Source organism: Sycon ciliatum, chromosome 10 (assembly GCF_964019385.1).
Source record: "Sycon ciliatum chromosome 10, ocSycCili1.1, whole genome shotgun sequence".
In the NCBI taxonomy this organism is placed as follows: domain Eukaryota; kingdom Metazoa; phylum Porifera; class Calcarea; order Leucosolenida; family Sycettidae; genus Sycon; species Sycon ciliatum.
Window position 1 is genome coordinate 20,924,006 of NC_088652.1, and position 23,038 is coordinate 20,947,043.

The window sequence follows — 23,038 nt, forward strand, 5'->3', positions numbered from 1 at the left end:
AATCACGGAGTGCAGAATTCAGAATACAGAATTCAGAATACAGAATGCAGAATTCAGAATACAGAATGAAGAATGTAGAATTCAGAATAGAGTGCACAATGCAGAATTCTGAAAGCAGAATTCAGAATATAGATTTGCATAATTCAGAATACAGAATGAAGAATGTAGAATTCAGAATATAGAGTGCAGACTACAGAAAGCAGAATACAGAAAACAGAATGCAGGGTTCAGACCGTGATGGTTGATGCAAACACTGCACATCCTATGATGCACAGTGGCGGAAGCTGCCATCATGTGACATGCTGTGCAGTTCTATAAGAAATAGAGTAAACTCTCACCCGCCATGGGTAAATGCCATGTAAAGTGATGGGCCTATAGTTCTATGCATAACTGCATTTACGTCACAGTTTCTGTTGCTCGTGCAAATCTAACAGTTTCTGGCGCGCGTGAAAATGTAAATACTTCGAATACACGTCCATGCATGTTCACTGTTCAAGCACATTCATGATCAGTGTGGGAAGGGGAACACATGTCACGTGGTCAAATACTCTTTTAAAATGGATATGGCTCTGCTGAGAATGGGCATTGCTCAGTAGGAAGCGTTCCCAGCGTGCGCGTACCGCTCACTGGCCGTAACAAGGCATTCTATGTCCATGGTACCCAGAACTAATAGTCAAGAACTTGAAGAAGTCGTTCATACCGTGCGCTGAGTTGAGGGATCGTGAACATGAATATCGCATCAATGATGATATCTGAACTAAACGGAAGCGCGGCAGCTCCTGCTGCCACTAGCAATCACTCCGCCATGGCGGAGCGAGAAGATAAAGACAAAAAAACGTGAGCGCGATCGGCGTTCAATAGTGTTGAACGGAAAGTCCAACAACTGTTCGGTCAAGAACGTGAAATTCACGGTTCGCGTGAGACACGGCTAGAGGCCGAGTCTCTGCATCCGTAGGAACACCACCACCCTCCAAGGATCAAGGCGCAGATGCAGCTCCTAGAGCCATGGTACATGCTTTAAAAATTAACTTACATCTAATTTGACTAGTCCAATCACAGAAATAATGCTACTACTCACAATGCTACTACTCACAATGCTACTACTCACAATGCTACTACTCACAATGCTACTACTCACAATGCTACTACTCACAATGCTACTACTCACAATGCTACTACTCACAATGCTACTACTCACAATGCTACTACTCACAATGGCAATTGCGAAACAAAACATCTTTATTCACAGCATCATGCACACAAACAGTAAAGAAATTACCCACTGCGGTTGTGAGTTAAGGGACTTGGGTAACGTGCCACGTTCTTGCATCTGTGCGTCTGCAACAGAAAAGTAGAGAGCCAGCAGCAGCTGGACATGCAAAACAAGACGTGCACGCAAAACGCAATTGCATATACGCACACACATACACACAAAGAAGCAATCCAGAGTAAGAACAAAATTAATGCTCACACACACACACACTACTATAGTATGACTGCCCCATTGGCATAGGGCCACGTCACTCCATTGTGACAGGGAGCCAGGCCCAGAGTGAGGAAAGAGAGTCACACATATGCACACATACACACACCATGTACCATGTACCATGTAAACGCCCGTCGCAAGAGAAGCACGCAAATCTGCAAATGCACTGGATGTGCACCCACAGATACACACACACACACACACACACTACTACTACTATTGACAGCTGCCAGTAATGGCCACGCCGCTCCCCAAAGGGAGGTACTGTCAGAGAGGTTAGGGGAGAGGTAGGCAGTGCTTCAAATGGCGCTCCAGGTCCTGTCGCCTCCGAAACTGGCGTTGACTACAGACTCGGCAATGATGTTCAAAGTGCTGGCGATCAGTCACTGTAGGGCGCTTCGGGCGGGGTCCACAGCGATGGCGCTTGAGGCCAGCAGTAGACTTGAAAGTACGCTGGCAGGCAGTACACACAGGGACCTCGGCAACAGGAGGAGCATCAAAAGGCGGTGGGTCGTCACAGTTGTCACTCCCTAGGCACTTATGCACTGCAAGCCCACCCCTGCTCCGGAGCCATCTACTGAAGGCAGGACACTGCACCGACCCAGGCTGCTGTGATACGGGGAGCTGTCGGACTGCTGTGCACTTGTGCCGGGCCATGTCGGCGCGCCGACGAAACAGGCGGCCGCAAACGTGGCACACAATCGTCTTCGGGGCAGGCTCCTTCACCCCCGCTGCTGCCGACACTATGTCACGCCACTCTCCGCGATCGTTGGCTGATTGGAACCAATTGTGCACACCGGCCACAGTCAGATCAGCCTGGACAACGTCCTTCCAGCGATGTCGGGGGCCGCAAAACGGGCGGGTTCGTGGAAGATGAGCGAAGAGCAACTGCTTGGGTAACCGATTGTTATCAAGCCGAGCTAGGTGCCCAAGCCACTCCAAGCGTCTTCGCTGTACCATGCACGACAGTGGAGTAGGGTCACCCCACTGTGTGCGTAGTTGCTCCGATGTAATGTGCTGCTCCCACTGGCGGCCGCGCGAAATGCCAAGGATTGACCGTAGGTTGGCGTGATGGAACCTGTCCAGCTTGTCCAAGTCCGACTTCAATGGGGTCCAACACTCCGAGCCATACAAAACCGTGGTGAGAACACATACCACATACAAATGCCGTCGAGTAGGCAGGTTCAGGCTCTGATCATGCAAAATCCGCCGAAGACAGCCAAAGGCCCTGGCACCCTTCGCAAGGCGGCTCTGGACATCGGCATGAGCTCGCGAATCCGGAGTTATAACAGATCCAAGATAGGGGAAGGAGGTAACAGCTTCAACCCTTTCATTGCCAACTGCCAGATCGGAACAATCAGCGGCAGCGACTCCATAGCCCGCGACCAGTAGCTTAGTCTTCGTCATGCTGACCGTGAGGCCAAAGCTGGATGCCACATCGCAGAAGGCGGACAGGGACAGGTCGGCTGCAGCACGAGTTGTTGCGAGTAGGACGGCGTCATCGGCAAACTCAAAATCATCAGCATGACCAGTCTGAGACTGTCGACGTCGCCCAGCTGCACGGGGAAACAACTGTCCATTAATCAAGAAGCTGAAATCCACACCAGACTCGATGCCGCGCTCCCTGAGAACAGACCTCCACCGCTCCATCACCAATCCGAAATACAGGTTGAACAGCACAGGAGCCATGACACACCCCTGCCGTAAACCATTTTGTACAGAGATCGGATCGGTACAACCACCAGCAACACGAACAGACGCCGACATGTCCGTATGGAACGACTTCACGAGAGCCACAGCCTGAGGGGGGACACCGAGCCGAAGCAATGCCTGCCACAGAGCCTCACGAGGCACAGAGTCGTATGCTTTGCGGAGGTCCACAAAGACGCAAAACAGCTTCGATCTATGCTCATATGATTTCTCTACCAGTTGGCGGACAGAGAAGATGGCATCAGCACAACCACGGTTTCGCCGGAACCCACACTGCGACTCCGGTAGCTCATCCTCAGCGAGCACTTGCAGCCGATTCTGCACGACCCTAGCAACTAGCTTCCCCACAACCTCCAGCAACGCAATTCCTCGCCAGTTGTCGCAGCGAGAAAGGTCACCCTTCTTAGGTATGGGGATGAGCACTGCATCACGCCAGTCCTGCGGTACGTAACCCTCCGACCAGACAGATTGAAGCAGGTCCAGAAGGAGTGGGTGGAGGACGGGCACACCAGCCTTCAATAGTTCAGGCACGATCTGCGACATGCCACCAGCCTTGCCGTTCTTCAGATGTCTCAGGGCATGGGTCAACTCCTCTCCCGACGGTGGCTGCGTTAGCGAGTGCATGATCTCCCGCTGGGGGATTTGCTGGAATACCTCTGCATCGTAAGTACTGCAGACATTCAAAACACACACACACACACACACACACACGCACAAACACACACAACAGAAAAATGCCAAAACTGATGTCAGAACAAAACAATAGTTGAATGGCTGTGTGTTCTCTATACATCTATTGCATGGTTCCATATCAGAGACAAAGAGAAAGAGAAATAGAAAGAGAGAGAGAGAGAGAGAGAGAGAGAGAGAGAGAGAGAGAGAGAGAGAGAGAGACAAAGAGAAAGAGAGAGAGAGAGAGAGAGAGAGAGAGAGAGAGAGAGAGAGAGAGAGAGAGAGAGAGAGAGAGAGAGAGAGAGAGAGAGAGAGAGAGAGAGAGAGAGAGAGAGAGAGAGAGAGAGAGAGAGAGAGAGAGAGAGAGAGAGAGAGAGAGAGAGAGAGAGAGAGAGAGAGAGAGAGAGAGAGAGAGAGAGAGAGAGAGAGAGAGAGAGAGAGAGAGAGAGAGAGAGAGAGAGAGAGAGAGAGAGAGAGAGAGAGAGAGAGAGAGAGAGAGAGAGAGAGAGAGAGAGAGAGAGAGAGAGAGAGAGAGAGAGAGAGAGAGAGAGAGAGAGAGAGAGAGAGAGAGAGAGAGAGGCTGGTCTCTGGAATGTCTGGATCGGGCGGTACTGTGGGTAGAACCATTGCGAGTTCTAGCCTTCTAGGGTAGTGAAGTCTACAGAAGATTTGGGAGATGAGGAGACTGCTGAGGGGTAGGCTTAGTGGATGGAAATGAGGACAACGCAAAATGCACGAAAAGGGTACTACAATGATTCTGTCATGTACTTGCTTGTGCTACTCAGTTCTGGAACTATTACAAGTAGTGGGTCTCTGCCAACCGCGGAAAGTTGTAGTAAGGTCACTCTTTCCGAACACAGTGTCCTCCACCTTGTTTCATGCTGTCAATCTAACAATTGCGTGAACTATAACAAGGTTTATCTAACACTGGTTTTTAACCAGTGTTAGGGTATAATTCAGTGCTGCCAAATAACTTAAAAAAGTTTTCGCCTAAAATCGGACACCCTTCACCGCCAACCTGGAAAGTGCAAGGCTGGCCACATGGTGCGAATTTTTCTCCTCGGCAATTTTTTTACAGAGAATTCATAATATCGCCTAAAACACCATGAAAAAATTCGCTTTGTTGCCATGGTAACCCCAGAGCTGTCATGAATTTTGTAATGATGAGTGTGGTCGCACACTGACTCTGTACAGACTGGCAGTGTACATGCCATCCAGCCTGATCCAGGCATGTTACTTTGCACTTCCACAGCCAAGCGCTAGCCTTTTTAGAAGCAAATGTACAGTGATTTGTGCCTTCAGTTGCGCTGAAAAGTGAAAGTACAGTACAGGACTTCTGCATAGGAAAGTAATGATCTCTGACATTTTGGCTGCTTTTCGGACGTTTCCCTTTTCGGACCGGTTTTCGGAAGAGCCTTCAAAATCGGACACTGTCCGAAAAATCGGACGGTTTGGCAGCACTGGTACTATTACTGTATTAAATAAATAAGTAATATCATACCAAGTCCCTACTACTAGTTGTAGAAGCCGATGTGTCCTGATTCTGATTCTGAGGCAATCCTGCATAGCACTTATTAGCAGTCCAGTACCCGTAGCTTGTACAAGTACTTGTAAGTTGTAAGTCACTAGGTGTACATAACACCATTGTTCAGGTTGCACTCTTTGCTCCTCACCTCAGTCCTGCCGCGCGCGCCATGGACACTGACACTCCTGGCGCGAAATCCACTTTTAACCCTTTGGCGGTCTAACTCAATGTATGTGAGGGGTGGTCACGCAAATACATGTACACACAACCAGCAATACCTCAAGAACCATGTGATGTAGGTATGGGTAAACCATATATTTTCAAAATATGTATGCCTGAACGCGTCCAGAAAATTCAAATATGACTAGGTCCAGACAAAGATAGGGCCCATGGTAGCCCTTCAAGTTGAGAGAAATACAATTGCGAATGAAATACACAAATATCACAGCACGAAGGACATACCAAGTTTGTGATGGAGCTGAAGTCGTACGATAAACAATCAGGTAAGGGCTACGTCTTTACAAGAAATGTAGGCTCTCTACAATACCGCCATTGAACACCAACAACTCGCCATCGGCGATACGCCAGCAGCAGCAATTCCCATTCCACTATATCGCAGTTTCGGTTTGTTCATCTCAGCGCTGCTCGCGTCAGATTCACTCTCGCTCAGATGAGCACTCAGGCGCGAGCTTACGCATGCCGTGATTCTCGCGGCCAGGCGAATCAGCTGATCGCACATGACGAGTCCTTGTGACAGTCGCTGTCGCCGTGTCGGCAGCAAGAAGGCTTCCTCTCCGTTTGGAGAATTTTGTTTCTTCATTCGTGGACGATATATTTTTGAACTAGCAGGACTTAACAGAGCTCTTTTTCTCAACACACTACACTGCAAAACCTCCCGGGGCATCCAGCCTGGACTGGTGATGTTACTGCTCTCAGAACGCTTGTCAAACACGGCCCCAAGAGATGCACTCGCATTCTTGAAATGCGCGCATGGCGGATGGTCGTCTTTTCCAATTTCAACCAACTTCAGTTGATCGATACGGCAAAAATTTGTATGGTAAGCATGGTTCTTTTGCACATCGTCAGAAAGCCTTGGACCTCAGCTACGCGTAGAGCGGCATTTTAGCTGTCTCCTAGCAACAAGACCCCAAAAAAGAGGGCCAAACGTACCGATACTATAGTATCGGTACGCTTATGGTAGACCGGTAAAGGGTTAAAGGGGAACTACACCCAAAAATCAAAACTTCATGGTCCGTAGAGTTTTGGACGCTGAGTCGAATGGTGAAGGTCCCACTTCGATCCGACCAAGCGTTCTTGAGATATATCAGTTTGCAATTGTCCTTTTCGGGTCCGTGCCGTGACGTCACAAACCCGTGACGTCATTGAGACTTGGTGATCCTTTGGCCAGATCCAGAAACACTGGGATTTCGCATCTTCTTTCTGTTTGTCCATGGAAGAAGAGGGTATTTGTGTCATCATGGCGTCTGGCTGTGTTGTTGGCTACTATAATCTTACTGGCAACCCCCCTGGGATGAACCTGCACCAATTTCTGAAGGATTGTGCTTGGCACAGGCCGAGCAGTGCACCATAGCAGCTATCAAGCGACATAATTATTTGCTTGACAATTTAGGGACTACAATGTAAATCCTTCGCGTGTGTTCCAGCCATTTGGCAGAGGAGGATTTTCAGGAGGAATATTATGCACTCATCCGATGCGGACGCTGGTGGATGAAACTGTGGTGCGTCCTTTTTCGCACGCCACACTGTAAAGTGTCAGTCGAAAAGCGGAGGTGAGTGCAATATTTCAAAAACACTAGCTACTGTATGTAGTTCTTTCTTTTCCAAAGCATTTGTAGAATTGTTTTGGACTACATCACTACGAAATGTGAAGCTTTCCGAAACCGGCCTGATGAGGTGGACGGCAGTAGATCTCCTGTTTCCCTAGCCTATACTGCGTGCGATCGATGAACCTGTCTGCGATTGCTGTTTTTGATTTTACAGGAAGAAGATCAAGAGCGGCTGTACCATCGGTCGCAGTGACTCACTGTTGAGCTACGACCACTGCCACCGCCCCAAGGTTATAGGAAGGACTGTTTGCAGCGCCAGCGCCTCTAGCTGGCATGTTTTTTTCCTGTATGAACACGCAGTATGTACTGCTGATAAGCTACATCACGCAATGACCCGCAGTTCAAGGAGAGAAGATAGTCCACATACCAGCAACGGTGTACACCTATTCGGGAACTCGTTGGGTTTTCTCAGTATGGATGCAGATGAGAGCCAGACATTATTATTGTGTGTATGCGTGCAAGCGCGTGAGTGTGTGTGTGCGCGCGCGCACGCGCGTGAGTGTGCGCGCACGAGCGTGAGTGTGTGCGTGCGCGCGCCCGTGAGTGTGTGTGCGCGCACGTGAGTGTGTTTGCGCGCACGCGCGTGAGAGACAGACATTATTATTATTGTGTGTGTGGGTGCACGCGCGTGAGTGTGTGGGTGCGCGCGCACGCGCGTAACACTGAGTGTGTGTGCGCGCGCATGCGCGTGAGTGTGTGTGCACGCACTTGCGTGAGTGTGTGTGTGTGCGTGCACATGCGTGTGCTTTTGTTTAATGTAATATAACATTCCAAAGATATTCACGTCATCTATTCTGTGTTCTCCTTTATGTCATTCTCTCCCCATTTGCGGGAGGGACATGGAATGACAAGTAGTAGATGCATTGCCGTTAGTGATCCTGAGGGATGTGGGGGTATGCAACCAAGTGCATGAGTGCGCGCATGTGTGCGTGCACGAGCATGTGCACAGGCACTTGTATGTTTATGCACTCGTGTGCGCACGCGCTTGTGAAATTGCGTGTCTGCGTGCGTGAGCATGTGTGACTACTATACTATGTGCCCACCAAGGTGAGCACATGTGCGTGCGTGTGTGTGGGGCGCAGGCGGATATGTGCACACATTTTAGAATGATAATCAAGAAGGACAGAGCTGTTCCGGTAATGCAGTCATGAGACACCACAGTAGGGCAAAACGCACTCAATATGCTACTGTGCTGCTGCTGCTGCTAGAGTGCACAGCGTAATTGTTGGTACACAGCTACGTGAAATACAAGAGAACGTCTCAGCATTCTGTAAAGACTAAGTGATAATGCAAAAGGTGAGAATGTATTTCGCCACAATACGAATTGAGTGCAGTCCACTTATGTGAGATAAAGCACAAGTGAACCGATACACATTGCACGAATTGCACGGAGATAATGCTAGCCATGTTACGCAGCAAACTCCATGTACAGGAGTACGAGTGAGGAGACTATTGATCTGAGTACTGTGCGAATACAAAATTTCACACAATTTACGATATGAAGAGAACGATTCGATTTGTGAGCATTACGTAGGACTATACTGTGAAAACACTTACGGATTGTCAGGGTTGTCTGAGCTGCTTTGGCTGCCGCTTCATTTCGAAATAGCCCAGCCAACCGGTTGCCAGATGTTGCTGATGGAGAGCGACTTCTCCAATTGCAGTAATTTCTGCTTCATCCACATTTACAGCCCGAATGGAAGCCACCGCTTGCGCTGCCATATCCTTTCCTGAAAATTTCGGCTCATGCCCGAAGCCAAACATTTTCAGCTCAGGCTCTGAGCTTTCAAGCTCGTCTGATACGTCGGAATCGCTCATGGTGAGGACGTCTTTGTCAGAACTATTCCTTTCACATACCAAAATACCTGTACTTCTGAGCTTGGCCCAGGCAAGCAAGTCTCAATGACGTAGAAGGGCGTATTGGGGGTGTGTCGCGGCCGCATGACGTCATGGCGCGTCCCCCGAAAGTACAATTTAAACCGAAGATATCTCAGGAACTCTTGGTCAGATCGAAGTGGGACCTTCACCATTCGACTCAGCGTCCAAAACTCTACGGACCATGAAGTTTTGATTTTTGGGTGTAGTTGAGCAGCATGATGTGAATAATGTCAAAATGGTGACGAGGCTGTCCAATGCGCTTGCATCTGAGCTGAGCGATCCTTCCTTGCATGATGATTGTGATATCTGATCTGCTGAGCGAATCCGCCATGCATGCTGCATGAGGCTGTCACATGGCGCTTGACCGGAGGTTTCGGTCTCTTCGAAACTATAATTTATTAGTATTAAACTCCTTTGCTGGCATGGCGCCATGGCTCTGTCACGCGTGCACGGGTACGGGTACGTAGTTCGACTAGTTCCTGCATGCACTGATCTGACGCATGTTGCACTCCGCATCCGGAGCTCCGTCGCGCGTCCCATCTCATCATCCGACTCACGCATGCATGCCATGCCCAACGAAACAGATGATGCATTGATGGGATCGCGATATCGACGCTCCAGCACGGCAGCAGCGATAGCGCAAGCGGACCACGATGTGTACTCTACACTGTACTCTATCAGTCCATGTAATGAGCCTATGCCGTCGCCATCCAGCGACGGTCGTCCACTGTCTGTCGAGTGTCGTACTATCTACTGACTCTGTACGTCTGTGCCTCGGCCAGGTGCCCCGGGGTCACCTGATCACCACACACACACACACTCGCTGCCTCAAAAATTATCCCCTCCCGCGGCCCGACAGAGCAATCTACATAATCTACTACTACTACTAGCACATCACTACCAAACTCCAAAGACGAAGCGCAGTTCTGTAAAGCGAGAGTTTCGTTTGCTCGTGATCGAAAGTAGCTCTAGTTTCTCGCTAGAGGCAGATGCGGCAGTTGTTGTTTGATTTTATTAGCCAGCAACGTTTCTTTTCCATGTATACGGGATTCCGAGAGGTCATTCATTTTTGGATAATCTTCCACCACCCATAGAGTCCCGGATTCGAGTGGGCAGCGAGCTAGTAAGTAGTTGAACGGGACAAATCACAGTACATGTACGTCTGTCTCTCTCCGCAAACAAGTCTTCTTCGATCGAGCGCCCACACTGATTGGAGCAAGCACAGTTGGGTGCCGCGGCTATTCCGTTGAGCAGCTCTGTCAGCGAAGAAAGGAAAACATTCCCGTGACACTAGCCCGGAGGATCCAGTCATAGCCTGTTCACACTGTCCGCGCCAGTTCTGGGCAGTGGCACTAGATCAGCTACCACCCGTATACTAGTATACCTACCCTACTCTTCACTTGAGCGTGGATGACCGGTCGATCGCTCCTCTTCGTGGGACGATCAGCACGACTCACTCTCGTAGATCTACTGACCGCGATCAGCAGCGTGAGGCAGTAGATGACTGGATCGCTAGCGGGTGAACACGCATTGTCAGGTCACCGTGCTCACTCATAACTGCATCAGCCAAGTAAGGACAACTATTTTTTATACTTTTTTTCGTGCCTTGCTTCTAGGCTGGGAAGTACTAGTAGTACAGTTGAACATCGATTATCCGACCACCTCTGGGCAGACAACTGTCAGGTGGTGTTCAGATAAGGCAAATGTTCCGGATAAGAAAACACACTGTAAATACATGTACATGTACATTGTAAATAGAATAGAGTGCTACTTTTCAAAATTTTCGTATTTTTTGAATGGCTCACTACATGCACAGTGCGTACTAGACTCTACGGCACGTGCACCCAAAAAAACTGTTACGGATAGTCGATGTGCGGATAATCGATGTTCAACTGTACACGATTGCAGTCACCCTACTGTAACATAATCATTTAGCGCCGAAGACGAGCAGCCGAAGTACACCCAAGCTAGAAAGGCATGCATGTGATTGACTTGCTTGTTTGGATGTTCTTTGGCTGATGTAGGAAGGCAACTCAATCCACTTTAGAGGTTAATATTATTTTTAATACTAGTAGACTGTTCTAGAGAAGAAGTGCTGTTTTTTCTGTTGCTCTTTAGCTTGCATGGACGCCAGACATGAATTCCTAATGGGAAATACTGGTGCATTTTGGTGTACGAACAGCCAGTTGAAAGTACTGAAAGTAGAACAATGCAATTTTCCGAATGTGGCGCCATACACACAGCATCGACCTTCCTCCTCCTTCCTAAATCCTTTCTTTTTAAAGGTAGCAGCCTGGATGTAAATTTCATATGGCATTCAATTGACCATAACTTTGGTGTCTCTCAATGGATTTGAGTGAAATTTTCACCACACACTCCTGGCACTATGCTGGCCCTCTGGTCATTATTTCAAAGTTCTTGCGCCTCACTGACAGGCTGTCCAGGCCGGAAAAACTCAAAATTCCGGCATAGTGCCACGGTGTGCGAGTCACCCAAGAGTCAAATTAATGCATTTACAATTTTTCACATTTTCTTGCCCATTCTGTCCGTGCGCGGGATCCAAACCTAAAATAAGTCCACAAGCAGCCATGGGTGGTGGCATAGGCCCCCTCAACGTGGCCCTGGAATCTGTCACAAGGGCACGAGTGGGCGTTGTCTCACAGATTCCCACAGACGCAAGTCAATTTTTGATTTTTTTAGGTTTAGGGCGTGCTACGAGGTCGTACCTTTGATACAACATCCAGTGCTGGGACGTCCACAGCAAGCCATTTCCACAGCGGTGCAAGCCGAATCCAGGATACCCTCAAAAATCTGCAAAGACTACCACTCACGTTCCACTACTGCCTAGTACTGAATCCTACCTGACTTCTTGACACGACTCAAACTTGCCAGTCACTAAATCAACGTCAACTACAGTAATCAAGCCACATATCTGCAACGTCATGAGGGTGCTGGCAAAAGTCCTGCTGCGCGGCGGCGGGCAAAGCCCGCCGCCGTGCAGCCCAATACGTGGCTAAAAAACGTGATTTTTGGACTTGGAGCAAAATTCTGCACACTTTCGCGTGTTTCCATGATACGACAAGTTGCGCACGGTCTGCTCACATTCAAATACAGTGCTGCCAACAAATGACAGCGTACAACAAATAGATCTTTCCTTGCAAGGGCACATTTTCGGCCATAACTCTTGAACGGCTGGTCAGATCGAGACAAGATTTTCAGAGATTTTGCAGCTATTCATGCTCTTTCAACTGATGTAGCACTCGATATGAATTTACAAATTCCATTTTTCAGGGATTTTACAACCAGGCTGCCCCCTTAACCCTTTCCGTGCTAATGACGTCTATAGACGTCATGCGCGCTGTATGCCAAACGACTAATGACGTCTATAGACGTCAGGAGATTTGCATAGTACAGCGCAGTGCATAACCGTTAGATCAGTGTACAAACTTTCGTAACTCCGTCAATAATAAGTCTATCACGACAATCGATACACAGTTCGTTTGAAAGGTATTGAGCTCAACTTTCCAGCGATATAAAGCTCTTTGCGATAGGAGAAAGATTGACGGAGCGGCGATGGTGTGAACACGAAATTCACGGCACTTAGCGATCGTGAATTTTTTTGTTCATGCGTTCGCAGTTTTCTGTTGTTTGCCAGGGGATTTCCCTTTGGCACAGCGCATGCGTAATGGACACCAGCGGAAACACGTGGATCTCAGCTTTGCAGCACAGTTTGAATCGTGAAAATCAGCTGACCTGGAGCAAAAAACTAAAAAAGAATGTGAGATCGAGTTCCTGTGCCTTTCCGAGGCATCGTGAGGTAGCTTCAAGAAGACGTAGAAGTTGCACCGCTGTGCATATTGAGTTGAGAGCTACCAGGATGGATTCGCTTGGTCCTGATCTTTCCAACAAGCCCAGGGTTATGAAAATCCATCAAGGTCAACTGAATTGAGAGAAAAATTCGCTCGGGCCTGTGCGCGAAAACGACACCAGGAAAGTCAGTGCGCTGGGAAGGCAGTTTGCTGGAGTAAAAGGGGCCAGCACGGAAGGGTTAAAGGGGAAGTTAAGGCAAAAATCAAAATTTCACCAGTTGTAGTCTTCGGGGTGCTGAGTCGAATGGTCGTGGTCCAAGGAAGCTGAGACGCTCCCTTCCTACTTTAATCCCAATCGAACGTGCGCACTTTCACCGAAACTGGGTGACTGCGCCCTACTAGATGGGGATTTGTATGCAAAATGTCACTTAAAGCGCCATTTCGTTCTTATAAAAGCACGGATGACCGCGATTGGCCCATATGTTGTAGTCTTTTGCACGCTGAGTCGACTGGTTTTGGTCCGAAAAGGCTGCGATGCAGCGTTCGGCCCTTATTCCCAATCGAACATGCTTCAGCAAGCGGTCACGTGCTCCTGCGTGCCCAAGTCACCTGGTCACCGCGCTAGCAGGCGACAACTTTCACGCCAAGGTTCAAATCGAGTTCAACTCGAGTAACAGGACTGCACCCAAAAAAGGTCAAACAGGCTAGTAAGTTGTACCCTGCAGGCACGGTGACCAGGTGACTGGTGTACGCAGGAGCACGTGACCGCTTGTTCAAGCATGTTCAAGCATGTTCGATTGGGAATAAGGGCCGAACGCTGCATCGCAGCCTTTTCGGACCAAAACCAGTCGACTCAGCATCCAAAAGACTACAACACATGAGCCAATCGCGGTCATCCGTGCTTTTATAAGAACGAAATGGCGCTTTAAGTGACATTTTGCATACAAATCCCCATCTAGTAGGGCGCAGTCACCCAGTTTCGGTGGAAGTGCGTGAGTTCGATTGGGATTAAAGTAGGAAGGGAGCGTTCCAGCTTCCTCGGACCACGACCATTCGACTCAGCACCCCGAAGACTACAACTGGTGAAAATTTGATTTTAGCCTTAACTTCCCCTTTAAAGGGGAAGTATACCCTTTCACTTGCCACAACTGTACTTTCTATTTGAAGTATACATACCTGTTAACCATGGACTGCTTCTGGCTAGATTACCTCTTGTGCAATCACTGGTGTCAGTAAAGCTTATGTCGGATCCACTCTAATTTAGGCTGCGTTTACACGACAACGCTGGGGGGGGGGGGGGGGGGGGGGTGAAAAAGCAACGAAATCCTTTCGGATGCATGGTTCATTTACACGGTACGCGGAGCAAAACGTAAAAGTTGTACACCAAAACGGAAGAAAACCAAAACGCTGGCCAAGGTGGAAGAATTTGAAAACGAAAATGTTCTGCCGGATAAATTTGGGTGTGTAAACAGTCGAAACGGTCTGCTGGCCTCATTTTCCGTCACGCTTGTTCCGTTTTCGGCCGTTTACACGGATCCGACACCCAAAAAATTAAATTGTTTTACAATTTTCGTCATGTGACGAGTGCTGTGGTGTGGCCGGTTTTCAATTATTCCTTGAGCGTGATTGGTGCTTCCACGACAACACTTGGCACATGACGAACTTTGCCGGATCCTTTGTTCCCGTGTAGATGCGCGAAAACGATACAAACCGAGACCACCTCGGACCAGCTTTGATCGTGTAAAAGCACGAAAATGAAAAATGAAATGCGGGACTGAAAATGGAAAACTGGCCGTGCGTTGTCGTGTAAACGCAGCCTTAGCCACCCACACTAGTAGCAAGTATTACCTTCACTGGGGGCAGGGGTAACTGCAGTTGGATCCCAGGACGGATACCCTGATGCCGTCAATCCTTTTTCTGCACCTTGTCCTCACCCACTTACTGAGGTGTGGTGAGCCCGTAAGTGGGATCATTTGCAAGTCCACCCATAATTTGGGGATTTCACGGGGTGTCGGGAGTCAGGCGGTTCAATAGCCGATTGAGTCCTTTTTCCAAGATTCCTTTTGAGTTCCTCTCTCTCCTCTCCCGGGAAGACCCACGTGACCAATTTTGGCAGTGAGCAAATACAGTACAGTGCAGTGTGTGTGTTCATGTGTATATGTGTGTGTGTGTGTGTGCGGTGTACGAACCAGTGTATGAAAGTGTGTGCGTGAGAGTAAGCGGGTACGATCAGGGGTACCTACAGACCTTCACAGACTGTCTCACCTCACATAAGAAATACAGTAAAACTGGTTTAAGCAACCACCCCACGGTGCAAGCAAAAGCGGTCGGTAAAGCCAGGCGGTCTTTAGAACCACGTCCCACAGTGTCTGTGTAGAACTGTCGGTGCATGGAAAAACGGTCGTTAAGAGCAGGTGGTCGCTAAACCCAGAGGTCGCTTACACCAGCTAGGTTTTACTGTATAGCTTATAGGATACTTGTTGGTAGACTGGTTATCAGCAGTTGTAAAGGCAGTTCCAAGTTCAGCCCTCACCAACGCCCAAAACGTCACTGGCCCGTTTGTTAACGGTTGCGCTAATCGACCAATCAGCGTACAGCTAATGTACCAAAATTCTCAAACTTACGGTAATTCCTTGGTTCATACGGTGTAGTTTCCAAAGATTTGTAACGGACCAACGTCATTCGATAGATACCAACAGATCGTCCGCTTCGAATTTTTCGATATGATTGCTGTTTGGCCGAAAATTACCTCCGAAACCGGCCTCCACTCGTTTTACTCCAAGGCTTTCCAGGTAGACGACATCGCAATTCGGAAGCAGAGAAAGGATAGCCAGTGAAAAAAACAACAACGACGTATTGGTTGTCAAAATTGACCAAGAAATGAATTCAACAGACCAGTTTCCGTGCTGCGCCCTCGCGGCCCGCGCGAGTGCGAAAGGGATCAAAGGGATTCTTTCTCGACAAAACAAAATAGACAACTACGCACAGTGCAGGTGTTTTTTGCAGTGCAGTACACTGTCATTACTGCACTGGCTGTACATACCTTAGGAATATCCCGTTCTTTTCCACGGCATGATTGTCGCTAATGGGAGAACTCAGCCACCTGAAGCTTTCATAAAGGAAGAAGTAGTAGGTGAATGAGTTCGCCAGAAAATGGAACGACAAGAAAATATATACTGTTGCATTCGGGCGCTAGTGAGACGACGGCAAGATAGAACTGAAACAGTCGACAGTCTATCTCGACGCAAAAGGCCTCGCCAATGCTAAAAAAAACTCTTCAAGGAAAAGCTTGACGTGCTGTAGAGTTTGCAGTATTCTGCTGCAAGTAGACAAGAGAACTAACTCAGACTACAGCGTGGAGACGAAGCAAAAGCTGAGCAAGTTCAAAGAAATGGGGAAAGACAGGAAAATGAGTGCGCGACATGATCTTTAGCTCGAAGCTCGCGCGAAGACACGCGGGAGGCGCTTGCGCCTACGGGTAACGCGGCCAGTCACCATGATTTCAAAATGGAGGTTGACGCTTTTGAAATCTGTGTAGACGATGGTGAGGGCTGAAGTTAGAAAATTGCAAGGCTGCCACACCTGGAGGGAGAAAAATCTGACGTGGGTCCGGGGGTGTCCACCGGTGAAAATATTCAGGAAAATGGCTTGCTGCTGGGGCCCCAAAACACATTTTTAACTCTCCACACACACATGCAAGCACGCGTGTATTTTACAGCTGCATGAACACGTACATGACATTGTACAATGACTGGCCAAACGCGACCTGGAAGCGCAGAATGGCCAACTGGACTACAAAGCGCTCAAATTAAAATAATCGGTTGTCCCTCTTTGGGAACAAAATCGGTCGGTTTGTCCGACAGGCGATCAAAAATCGGACGATTTCCGAAAAGTCGGAGCAAGTGGCAGCCCTGAAAATGGAAAATGGCATTGAATAGGCATTCCTGGGGCGGGAGTAGAACCACACCTATGTCTACAAGATTCAATGCTAGCGCCCGTGCATAGCCTATGCTTTCTGGTAGCAGGATTCCATGTCTCTTCAGATGTTTTCCTTTCCATCTTCTTCAAGCTGAGTTCTGCTATTATTATGTGCATTCAATTGTTGTACTGTGCAGGCACCATCTTGTGTACATGTGACTTTCAATGTCTTATGCGGACACTGTTATGAATCTGATCAGCTCACCGCTGCCAAATATGGTAAGACATTTGTGTAAGTGTGTGTGTGTGTGTGTGGGGGGGGGGGGGTCGTGTATGTGTGTGCGTGCTTGTGTGTGTGTGCGTGCATGCGTGCATGCATATATCATATGTTTATAAACAACTGGTTTGAAGCTCAAAGTAGAGCTGCTGTTAGCTCAGAGCAGAGCTGCAGTTAGCTCATAGCAGAGCTGGTGTTAGCTCAAAGTAGAGCTGCGGTTAGCTCAAAGTAGAGCTGTTAGCTCAAGGTAGAGCTGCTGTTAGCTCATAGCAGAGCTGCGGTTAGCTCAAAGTAGAGCTGCGGTTAGCTCAAAGTAGAGCTGCTGTTAGCTCAAAGTAGAGCTGTTGTTAGCTCAAAGTAGAGCTGCTGTTAGCTCAAAGCAGAGCTGCTGTTAGCTCAAAGTAGAGCGGCTGTTAGCTCAAAGTAGAGCTGCTGTTAGCTCAACGTAGAGCTGCAATGCTAAATGGATGTAATATATTGCAAGGCAGAGCCACAGCAAATAGCTAGATAACACCAGTTGTGAGAGTGGACCCATGCAACCAGCACTCCGTTAGCTGAGCACTATTCACGCACAGCAAGGGTCGATTAATGTCAGCACAGGCAAGCATTGCGCAGCTAGGGTTCAGTAGCTCATGGTATCCATGGCACTGCAGCAAGCCGAGACAATAGCTGGCGTTTAGGGCTTGTTGTAGTCCGGATGTAGCATAGACACGCATCGCTCTTTCCACTGACCTGCCACTCAGAAGAAGGAGTCGGGGGGGGGGGGGGGGGGGCGCCGGCCATAGCAGCGGTGGTGGCTGCACCAATGTGGGCTGAATGCCCGGAGTAGTTCGACTGGGATGGTACACCGGCCGCAGCGACAAGAGACCATACTGTTACTTTGAATGAATCAGCTGCTGTTCGTTCGAGAGTACGAACAAGAGTTGCTCCGGTCCCTCGCGACGAGTGACAAATGGGTAGCTAACCATGGCACGGACCGGGCAGTACGGTGGTACAGACGGGCCAATGTCACTAGTAACGCCTTCACCGAATGCGTCCGTCTTGGATGAAAGCATGAAGAGTTGCAGGGGTCTGTCACCAGGGGAGCTAGTACAGCCCAGTGTAATGCCATTACAGTAAGATCGGGCGCCGAAGAACGCAGGGGCTCGAGTGCAGCCTAGGAAAGTTCTTAAATTTTTGATTCTAGCCAGACCGTTCTTATTCACACGCGCGCGGCGAGTCGAGTGACGTCATGACGTTTGTCATGTACATGTAGTGCAATGTAGTACAGTACTTCTAAACTAGTGGGTGTCGTAAATGGGAATGACTGTACATGTAGCAGTTACTGTTTGCACGTGTACATGACATGTACTCACCTCCCATACATTATTATTATGTACAGGTGTTGTGGCGAGCTGAAAGCCGATCAGTTAAAATTAATACTGCATTCATGTGGAAATTCCAAATTTTAAAAGTGTTCTTAAATCTGATAATTCTAGCCTGGACTGTTCTTAAATTTTGCCGGTTTTCCAGCCTGGGTGTTCTTCGACGAGGTGTTCTTCGGCGCCCGATCTTACTGTAGTGAATTCGGCACACCGAAGAAATCCAAAGAAGCAGCATGGCGGCTTGGTAGAGCAGCTTGTCATGGCAATTCAGGATACTACTTCTCTGGCGTGCATCCGTCAGGTGTCGTGGGATTGGCATAGTGATAGGAAGGCGAGGTGTGAGTACAGCCGTGCCATGGCATCGCTGGATGCCCTTCAACACCCTCTTCAGAAGCCATCTACTAAGGGGCCGGCAAACTCATTCTCAAGATGGGCTTTACACACCGCACTGAAAGATACAGATACAGTTCAGGGCACACTGATCATAGTTCACGCATGAATGTGCGTCCAGGAACGATGACTCGGGCAGCAAAAGCGAGCTTCCCCAGGAGGGACTCGAGTTGACGCTGGCCGATGCTGCGCTCGCTGATAGTAGCCATGAGTGGGCCACGGATCTCGGACAGCTTGTCCTCTGGTAGCCGAGCTTCATGGCGCTCGCAGTCTAGGAATATACCAAGGAAGGTCAATGATGGTGATGGCCCTTCGAGCTGGGATGGAGCAAAGAGGAATGCCGAGATACGTGAATGCCCGGAGGAGGATGGCGAGTTGCTGGTTGGCTGCAGCCAAACCAGTGGAGATATCGAGAAAGTCATCGAGGTATTGAAGCCGGTGATCTATAGCAAACTCGTGCTGTAGGATCCAGTTGACTGCTGTGGCTACTGAGTCAAAGACGGCTGGGCTGGAGCGAAGGCCGAAAGACAGGAAGCGCTCGTAGTAGTAGGAGCCTTCCCAGCGAAGTCCTGACTGCGGACTGGGATCAGCTGAAATGCACTGCATACATCGAGCTTGGACAAATACACAGGCTGTGGGCATGACATGATGATGTTGATCGCGTTGTCAATGCTCGCATAGTGCAGAGAGAGAGAGAGAGAGAGAGAGAGAGAGAGAGAGAGAGAGCGGCTCGGCAGGAATGCTGTCGTTCGTGCTGGTGCCTTCTGGACTAGACAGATGGTGGATCATTCGCAGCTTGCCGTTCTTTTTGGGGACGGCACCAATACCAGAGCGGCGGATGAACTGAAATGGAGGTGACGGAAATGGACCTGTGGTCTCGCTGCGGGCGCAGGAAGCAGCTAATTGCTCGGATATAAATGCCGAGTGAGTGAAAGCCAAGGGCGGATTATTAGAGAAAACCGAAATGTCATGTTGGGCGGCAGATCCAAGAGCAAAGCCATGGCGCAGGCCATGGAGAACATACGCAACACATAATTGATCTGAGTGGTTACAGAACAGGCGGGCAAAGTGGTCAGCTAGCAGTGTGGTGTCTGCAGAGTGTATAGGAAAGAAGCTACGTTCCGAGTCAAGCGATTCAGTAGCCATTCTGCTAGGAGCGGTGGGGTGGCCGATTGGCTCTGTGCTGCCGCTGGTTGCACCTGATGCATGGGTGGTCCTTGCCACACTGGCTGCAGGTGTAGGAGAAGCGGCATGACGACAAAGAACATTGACCTCCATTGAAGTTGCGGCAGATTTCTTGGCCGTCGCTGGTATGGGTGCGACCACTGGAGGTAAATGCTGCTGGCTTGGGGAATTGAGATTGGGGACGAAATTGACACGAACCGCCCTTGGATGGACCGTCTTACATTGAGCGCATTTTGGGTGTGCATGGCCTGTGAAAGCTATCTGCCATAGGTTCACGTCGATGGTGTCCAACCTCTTCGTGCCTGGTTACTAGGCCACAAGCATCCGCAGCTGGCGGTCGTACTCTAGCCACGCGCTTGGGAAGAACTGGCGGTTAGCAGTCAGGATCAACTGCTGGTACACAATCAGTTCAGCAGTTCAGCAGTGTGGTGTAGGGCAGCAGCCGTGATAACAGACATGTATGTGGTCCATGCCCCGAGCCGGGTAGCTACATGTATATCGTGAACCTTGCGACGCACCTGCTTCGTGTCATCCGACTCAACGATATTTAGCTGGCTATCGTTATTCGGGCTGTGCACCAGCCAGAATGTTGGCCCGGAAGTGTGCAAGAATTTCAGGCAACAAACTTGAAAAATCGACGAACTCCCCTCGCAAGATACGTTCTTGTTCAGCCTTGGGCACAGTTGGTGCAGGTGGCTGATCGGGTGGGTTACAGGAGCTTGGCCTGGCGTAGTGGCGGCAGAAGCCGCATTGCCTTGGCCTTGGGTGAGGAGCGGCACAATGCTCTCCGATAATAATATATTGGCGGCCGACAAAGCCGACTACACCTCGTCCCGTACGAGAGCTCAGAGATCCGTTGAGCCCGCGTCACCTGAGCTGGCGGAGGAGGCATTGGTGCCAGTCGGGCTTCTGGGCTTGCGAGCCGTGTCCGCACTGTCATGTTGCTGGTTCTCCTGGCCGGAGCAGACCTGACTACCAAGGGCTAGCTTTGCCAGCAAACGGTCCTGTAAATTACTTTTACTAGGTTTCCTTTCGGATTCAAGCCGCGCTGAGAAAGCTCGCCGCGGAGGGCTTGGCTAGGCATTGCCTTGACAGTATCGACAGTTAGGTCAGACATACTGAAGAAATACAGTGTCGAGGTGACACTTGGGCTGGCAGCAAAGCTACGAAAGGAAAAGCAACACTGCTGAAGCATGATCCGTTGTCTGGAAGAGCACAACAGGGCAAGCAAGATTTGTTTTTCTTTTCAGCAAAACGGGCTGGTGCCATTTGTGATTACGCAGCAAAACAAAGCACATGACGTCAGTCTTGAATGCAGTACAAAGCAATGCAGTGCAGTGTGTGCGTTAGTTCGGATTGTTGCTAACAAGTACTAGCACAGCTAGTACACCATTAGATGGTTCATAAAGGCACATTTGTCTGGGGCAAAGTCGGGGATTCGCCCCATACGTTGCATTTAGCGTGGCAAGACAATATTGGAAGAAGAGGTTGGTGCGATTTCGGCGATAGTTGGGGAACTGTGTGTTGCGCTCTACGTGGGAGCTCCCACTATTCCGCCCACTTGACTTGACACTTGACTGACTCACGGCTGCCATCCATAGCACACTAGAAGTCCCTCGAACCTTCGACTTGGCAAGAAAGCAGCACTCCCTGCTGAGCAGGAGCAGGTTTGCCCATTGACGGTTCGATGTACTTCTCATGTGCTCTGGATGGTAGTCGTGAGTCAGTCAAGTGAGAATTCAAGTCGGCAGGAAAACCGCGAGCTCCCATGTAGGGACCAACACACACTTCCCCAAGACAATATTGGAATGTGAAGAATGGAATACGGGGTAACTGTTTCTCATGCCCGCACCCTACTATTTTGACCTGGCTAGAACCCTGCTGTGTGTGCGGGGGGGGGGGGGGGGGAGTACATATGCCGAAATAAGTGCATTCGCCCCAGTGACTTGAACGGCAGTCTGCAGACTCTACACTGATAGATCTACGATCTCCTATGTGCAGTAGCTGCTGTATGCTGCCAAGTATTTGTAGAGTCAAAACGTAGCTCTCATGTTTGCTGGGTTTCCTGTTGGTGACATGGCTTTGTGAACCCCGACCCTCCACTCCCGAGTCACAGGTACGAAGGGTGACAAGGGAACCCTGGAGCCTCCATAGGGTTCTTGGGAAGGTTCCAGTGTCGTCGTGAAAAAACAAAACATTCCAACCTAATGTCGTTTCCCATATGGGGGTCTGTTGTCGAAGAACTGGGGGGGGGGGGGGGGGGGAGGGGGCAGCCTCCTAGCCTAGATGGTTCATATTTTCCATTGTATGATAGGATATGCACAGTTGAGTCACTGTGTATACATTGGTATGCTGGGCTTGGTGAAATTCTAGCCTGGTCGTTCTTCGGCGCCCGGCAGTACTGTCGTGTATGAACGCTGTCCTGATTGCATTATTCTTTGCCTATTGTGTATGTGATAATCTGCAGGGTAGCAGCGAGTAGTCACGGAAAACTGAGAAGATTCTTTAGCAGTACTGGCAAAGTAGCTCAACGGCTCATTCCTGACGGTGAAACGAGCTCAAGGAACCTATCTGTGGTGCTTCTCTGACTGGACAGACAGGAGCAGAGGTGGCCAGCAGAGCTGCACAGGAGGGCTATCAAGGAGAGCCATCCACAGGCTGTAGTGATCAGGACGCCACCTTGAGGCCCGACTGGGACAATAACCGGGCACGTTGACCAGAAAACAGCAACCTAGAGGGGTCCTGCTGCGTGGATATTTGAGGGCAGCACCACAGACAGCCCCTGGAACACACTCGTACGGGGTACACAAACACACCGGCTCACCGCCAGGGACAGCACCAGCCAGGTCACTGCCAGGCACAGCACCCGCCAGGTCACTGCCAGGGACAGCATCAGCCAGGTCACTTCCAGGGACAGCATCAGCCAGGTCACTGCCAGGGACAGCATCAGCCAGGTCACTTCCAGGGACAGCATCAG

The 23,038-nt window shown here is 49.6% G+C and overlaps 1 protein-coding gene and 1 long non-coding RNA gene across 4 annotated transcripts; one reads left to right on the forward strand and one right to left on the reverse strand.

The window, feature by feature from the left end:
* Positions 1-13: 13 nt before the first annotated feature.
* On the reverse strand, positions 14-9,141 carry LOC135826120 (uncharacterized). Of its 3 annotated transcripts, none has more exons than XR_010555216.1 (2): positions 8,798-9,141; positions 14-1,369 (listed from the first exon to the last, which is right to left on the reverse strand). XR_010555216.1 is itself a non-coding variant. In XM_065338758.1 (2 exons), exon 2 carries the CDS (start codon positions 3,818-3,820, stop codon positions 1,763-1,765), a length of 2,058 nt encoding a protein of 685 aa, XP_065194830.1. In that variant the 5' UTR covers positions 3,821-3,866; positions 8,798-9,141; the 3' UTR covers positions 1,376-1,762. The 3 variants fall into 3 exon arrangements, 2 of the variants coding, with proteins under 2 accessions (XP_065194830.1, XP_065194831.1); XM_065338758.1 differs by lacking the exon at positions 14-1,369 and adding an exon at positions 1,376-3,866; XM_065338759.1 differs by lacking the exons at positions 14-1,369; positions 8,798-9,141 and adding exons at positions 1,376-3,866; positions 5,856-6,344.
* On the forward strand, positions 6,624-8,113 carry LOC135826131 (uncharacterized). Its single transcript, XR_010555218.1, has 2 exons — positions 6,624-7,183; positions 7,395-8,113. It is a non-coding gene; the product is annotated as an uncharacterized LOC135826131 (long non-coding RNA).
* Positions 9,142-23,038: the final 13,897 nt, after the last annotated feature.